At 42.2% G+C, this 6,205-nt stretch overlaps 1 protein-coding gene across 1 annotated transcript in view; it reads right to left on the bottom strand.

The window, feature by feature from the left end:
- Positions 1–6,205, bottom strand: part of MTA3 (metastasis associated 1 family, member 3) — a 217,310-nt gene that overhangs the window by 204,713 nt on the left and 6,392 nt on the right. The window contains exon 3 of the mRNA XM_011978218.1: positions 1,558–1,651. Coding sequence (XP_011833608.1) covers positions 1,558–1,579 — 22 coding nt within the window. The 5' untranslated portion in view covers positions 1,580–1,651. The remainder of the gene's footprint in view (positions 1–1,557; positions 1,652–6,205) is intronic.

Here is a 6,205-nt window from a genome sequence, read left to right as displayed (position 1 = left end):
ACTAGGGAGGCTAAGGCAGGAGAATCGCCTGAACCCGGGAGGTGGAGGTTGTGGTGAGCCTAGATCACGCCATTGCACTACAGCCTGGGCAACAAGAGTGAAACTTCGTCTCAAAAAATAATAATAATAATCAAAATAATAGGCCAGGAGTGGTGGCTCATGTCTATAATCCCAGCACTTTGGGAGGCCAAGGCAGGTAGATTACCTGAGATCAGGAATTCGAGACCAGCCTGGCCAACGTGGTGAAACCCTGTCTCTGCTAAAAATACATAAATTAGCCAGTAATCCCAGCTACTTGGGAGGCTGAGGCAGGAAAATCACTTGAACCCGGGAGACAGAGGCTGCAGTAAGCCGAGATAGTGCCACTGCACTCCAGCCTGGGTGATAGAGCGAGACTCCGTCTCAAAATAAATAATAAATAAAATTAATAAATAATGAAACCTGCACATCCTGCACATGTACCCCTGAACTTAAAAGATGGGGGAAAAAAAAAATCTGGCTGGGCATGGTAGCTCACACCAATAATCCCAGCACTTTGGAAAGCCAAGGCAGGAGGATCACTTGAGCCCAAGAGTTCTAGACCAGCCTGAGAAACATAGGGAGACTATCTCTGTAACACGTGTTTTTTTTTTTTAATTAGCCTGGTGTTGTGGTACACACCTGTGGACCCAGCTACTCTGGAGGCTGAGGTGGGGGTATTGCTTAAGCCTGGGAGGTCGAGGCTGCAGTGAGCCATGATTGTGCCACTGCACTTTCCAGCCTGGGCAACAGAGCAAGACCTAGTTCCCTCGCCAAAAAAACTAAGTATTATTCAGCTATTTTAGCGGAGAGAAAACATCCTCCAGAACAGTGAAGTATAAATTTCCTCCTATCTGTATCCTTACAAAACCACCAGTGGGCCAGGCCCAGCAGTTCATGCATGTAATCCCAGCACTTTGAGAGGCCAAGGTGAGAGATTACTTGAGGCCTAGAGTTCAAAACCAGCCTGGGCAACATAGCAAGACTCCATCTCTATTCAAAAGAAAAATCCACCACTGAAAACAGGAGATGGCAAGACACTGCCCAGATCATTTGCTAAAGCCTATTTACAAAGGTTTCTATGCCAACATTTTCACCAATTAATAAATGTGATGCAACTTAAAAAACTATATACTAGGCCAGGCCTGATAGCTCACACCTATAATCCCAGCACTTTGCAAGGATGAGGCAGGAGGCTCACTTGAGCCCGTGATTTTGAGGCTGCAGTGAGCCATGATCACACCACTGCACTCCAGCCTGGGTGGCAAAGCAAACTTTGTCTCCAAAAAAAAAAAAAGTTATATACATACACACATACACACACACACACACACACACACACAAAATGACACACATATATACACTAAAACCAAACACCAGTGTTTGGTTTCAGTTAGTATCACTTATTTTACTCCCATCAAAACTACAAGGAAGATAAATGGACAAGCAAAAGGCTTCAGGTAAGAAAAAGCATGTCTGCACCTCATTATGAAAAACACAAGACTTAAACATTTTTTTAATCAGAGAAAAACAACTTACTAGCATGCTTATCTGCGAGCATTATAAGCGTGTTGGAAATATCACGTCGTCTATAAAAGCATACTACTTTTGCTTCCACGTTGCCACTTGCAGTCTAAGAGATAAGAAAAATAAAAGTCATTTGTACTGAATATTAGAGTCAAATAATTTATAAAACAAAACAAGATACAGCACAATTATATGATCGTGCTCATTAATACTGGTGCCAACTACAACTGCAGGATAACCACAGAGCTAAAAAATTCAAATAAGGATGAGCAACATTTGTTCTGCTTCCAAGCACAACTGGAATGTCAAACATATAATAATACTGGCATTAACTAAACTAAACTGATTAGACCCTTTAATGATTAAAGCCAGACACAGTTAACACTGATTAGCTTTAAGAAACTAATCCCCCCCACTGCTTCAATTAACTAGCCTTAAAAAAAAAAAAAAAAGAAAAAGAAACTAATCCCCCCGGTTTTTAAAGCCACAACTGACGGAAATAATTTATTTCAGTCATGTAAACATACCTTGTCCAAACCCATTCCCAGAAAGCAAAAGCTAAGTGTAAAATCACCAAGCCCTCCCCTAAGTATCCCATGTTCCATGGACAGTGAAGCTCTGCAGGTGGGAAGCAGCCATAATACCGAATAGACCAGGTGACCTGGAAAGGCATTCTCTAGCCCAAGGAAGTCTACGAATCTCTTAAGAGTCAATATTCTAAAGCAGTACTTAGTTTACCTCCACAACTAAACATATTAAAAACCTTGAGTTATGAACACTGAAACTCTCATTTCTTTTTGGCTAGTCTACAATGCAATCAATATTCAGTTAGGTTCTTCCAAAGTATGATGGCTTCAAAAAAAATTCAGTTATGCTATCATTTACTGCAGCTGGGACCCAGGCTCCTGCTCTCCTATTCTCTAGAATTCTGAGAGCTCTCAAGAAGGTCAATCATTCATTACAAAGTTCCCTGTAAAAACACACAGATCATAATAAAATGCTATTGTGATTTCCATTTTCAAATAAATGTGAGAACAAATTTTCAGAAATTTATCTGGTCTTACAGATATACTCAAATACAAAGAAGAATATATAAGTTCTGCAGTAAATGTGTCAATTTTATGAAGTTCACCAGCAGTATTTTAGATTAAAAAATAGTCCTGTGGAAACAGTGCCCCTTAAAATTGAAATCATATTAAATTTCTAACCAAAGTGCTTCTATATTTCATAATACTGTGATCAAATACATTCTCCAGAAATAATGATCCAGCAGTCTGCTAAATGAACAGGCCAGGATTTCCATGTAAATAAAATAAAATCTATCAGTGACTTCAAATATAAGCTCTTAGTCATTTCTGTCTTCTTGAGATTTTGTCTTTTTGAGATATGCCTTGAAACTGTTGCTTTGGATTTTCAATGTGATTTTTGTCTCTTCTTGAGACATTAAAAATCCAGGCTGGGCGCGGTGGCTTACGCCTGTAATCCCAACACTTTGGGAGGCCAAGGCAGGGGGATCACGAGGTCAGGAGTTCTAGACCAGCCTGGCCAACATAGTAAAACCCCGTCTCTACTAAAAATACAAAAATTAGCCAGGTGTGGTGGCACACACCTGTAGTCGCAGCTACTCAGGAGGCTGAGGCAGAAGAATTGCTTGAACCTGGAAAGTGGAGGTTGCAGTGAGCCAAGACCACACCATTGCACTCCAGCATGGGTGACACAGTGACACCCCACCTCAAAAAAATAAAATAAAAAATCCAAATCAACAGTTTCAAGGCATATTTTTTTCTGCCTCACTAGTGAGTTCCTCCAATAGGGATGCTATACAAAGCTAATTAAATTATAATTTAAACTTGCTTAGGGGGCGAGGAGCATAGTTCAAAATAAATAGTCTCTTCTCTTTTTTTTTTTTTTGAGACGGAGTCTTGCTCTGTTACCCAGGCTGAAGTGCAGTGGCGCGATCTCGGCTCACTGCCAGCTCCGCCTCCCGGGTTCACGCCATTCTCCTGCCTCAGCCTCCTGAGTAGCTAGGAGTATAGGTGCCCGCCACCATGTCCGGCTAATTTTTTGTATTTTTAGTAGAGACGAGGTTTCACCGTGTTAGCCAGGATGGTCTTGATCTCCTGACCTCGTGATCCACTCGCCTCAGCCTCCTAAAGTGCTGGGATTACAGGCGTGAGCCACTGCCCCGGCCATAAATAGTCTCTTCTTGACCATGCACTCACTTGGCTACTAGGTAGCTTATGGCTACCATATTCCTCTTCCCCTCTACAAACACACCCACTCCAGCACTCTTCTGAAGCATGGTTACTCATGGGTCTACAGCCCAGTGCCAGTCTGCAACTGTTAATGGCATTTAATGAAATAAGTACAAGGTTTGAGACTAAGTGCATTACAGCAATTAAGAGTTCATTTACATATATATATATTTTTTTTTAGATGGAGTCTCGTTCTGTTGCCAGGCTGGAGTGCAGTGGCGTGATCTCGGCTCACTGCAACTTCCAACTCCCTGGTTCAAGCGATCCTCCTGCCTCAGCCTCCCAAGTAGCCTTTTTTTCCTAGCTTATCAATCAGAACAGAGTAAGTATTTTCAGTTCAGAGGTGGTTTTGTTTTGGTTTTTTTGTTTGTTGAGAGGGAGTTTCGCTCTGTTGCCCAGGCTGCAGTGCAATGGCGCGATCTCAGCTCACTGCAACTTCTGCCTCTTGGGTTCAAGCGATTCTCCTGCCTCAGCCTCCCAAGTAGCTGGGATTACAGGCATGTGCCACCACGCCCAGCTAATTTTGTATTTTTAGTAGAGACAGGGTTTCACCACATTGGCCAGGCTGGTCTCAAACTCCTCTTAGGTGATCCACCCACCTCAGCCTCCAAAAGTCCTGGGATTACAGGCGTGAGCCACCGCATCCTGCCTTGTTTTGGTTTTTTTAAGAGATGGGGGGTCTTGTTATGTTGCACAGGCTGGTCTCAAACCCCCAGTCTCAAGCAATCCTCCTGCCTCAGCCTCTTGAGCAGCTGGGACTACAGGCCTGAGCCACCATGCCTGTCTTCAAGTATTTTTAAATCATTACTTGGATTTTCCCATCATGTTTTAACTTTCCGTACCTAGCCAATTTCACCTCTGATCTTCCCAGGGCCTTTATCTAGAATACTCCTTTGGCTTCTCTTGCCATGGTTCCCTCTTCCTCATCCTTTAGGCCTCAACTTCAATGTCCTCTCCCACCCTACCTAAAGGAAATGACCTGTCATTCTCTATGTCAAGGCACTTGCCTTCTTGCAAGTTAACACAATGCATTACTATTACTATTTTCTTTATGCCCGTCAACTTGTCTTTCCGGGTGTCTCCCTCATGAGAATGTAGACCATGTATGGGTAGAGACCATGTCCATCTTGTTCACAGTTCTATCTCTGAGCCTAGCATAGTGGCCGGTACATAACAGGTACTCAATAGTATTTGCTTAATGAATTACCTAAAATAAGATATCTTTTTCACATCCCTTCAGAAATAAAGATCCTATGTAAATATTTCAATTAGCCATTCAAACTACCATTTTGTGAAATTACAAAGAATCCCATCTCTCACAACACAGTCATCCCCCAGCCCCAGAGACTCGCTATTACATGGATTCACAATACAGTCATCCCCCAGCCCCAGAGACTCGCTATTACATGGATTCACAATACAGTCATCCCCCAGCCCCAGAGACTCGCTACTACATGGATGACTCTGTGCTGACAACAGGTAGGGGGAGGGAGGAGATGAGGATGGAGGACGGGGGCATTTTGGAAGTAAATGGCAATGAAATGATAAAGGAGTGTGAAATAATCCATGTTCACCTAGATGTGCAACCCAATCATTTAGCTACTGTGTGCCTCAAGACAACAACGCATAATCTAGGTACCTTAAGGTGTAAGGTTATGTAAGGCTCAAAAGGGTAACAAATGTGAATCCCAGGTTAGGTTTCCAGGGCACCATGCTGTGACATTTCTAAACTTAGCACAGCTGCAATTTTACTTTTACTTGTGGGACTATATGGTTGATGTCTGTCTGCACTAGACCTGTTTATCATCCTTGCATTCTCACTGTCTAAAAGTACCTGGCTGGTAGAAGGTCCTCAAAATTACTTGTAAAATGAATGAACTGAAGCAGTTGGTAAATAGTAAAGCTATGTATGTATAAGCATTAACATCAGACATTTCAGAAATTAATTAATTCAACAAGTATTTAGTGAATGCCTTTAACTATGTGCCAACAACTATTCTAAGGCATTCAGAATGCATAACTGGACAAAACAGAGAAGATCACTACAGCTGACACTCTAGGAAGACAGGTAATGAAAACAAACACAGTAAGTATATTTGGAGGTGATAAATGATATGGAAAAAAGAGCAAGGGGTGAGGGGTAGGGCGGATACAAATAAATGGTCCTCCTAAGGTGGTTGCAGGGAGAAACAACCAAGAGCCCACTGTACTTTGTGCCAAGTAAGCAAGGCAGAGCTCCCATCTGCTTTCAGCAAAAGTGGAGGTCGGAGAGGGGCAGTGACCGCCAAAGAATACAGGGTCTCATAGGTCAAGATTTCTATTTCAATCTAATTAACTTTCTAATTAAACTGATACAGTAAATAGTTTGGAGTTGCCTCAAATCTTTTTTTTTTTTTTTGAGACGG

The sequence above is a fragment of the Mandrillus leucophaeus genome, unplaced genomic scaffold (assembly GCF_000951045.1).
Source record: "Mandrillus leucophaeus isolate KB7577 unplaced genomic scaffold, Mleu.le_1.0 Scaffold190, whole genome shotgun sequence".
In the NCBI taxonomy this organism is placed as follows: domain Eukaryota; kingdom Metazoa; phylum Chordata; class Mammalia; order Primates; family Cercopithecidae; genus Mandrillus; species Mandrillus leucophaeus.
The sequence above is the reverse complement of the archived record's forward strand: the minus strand, read 5'-3'. Positions and strand labels throughout refer to the sequence as shown.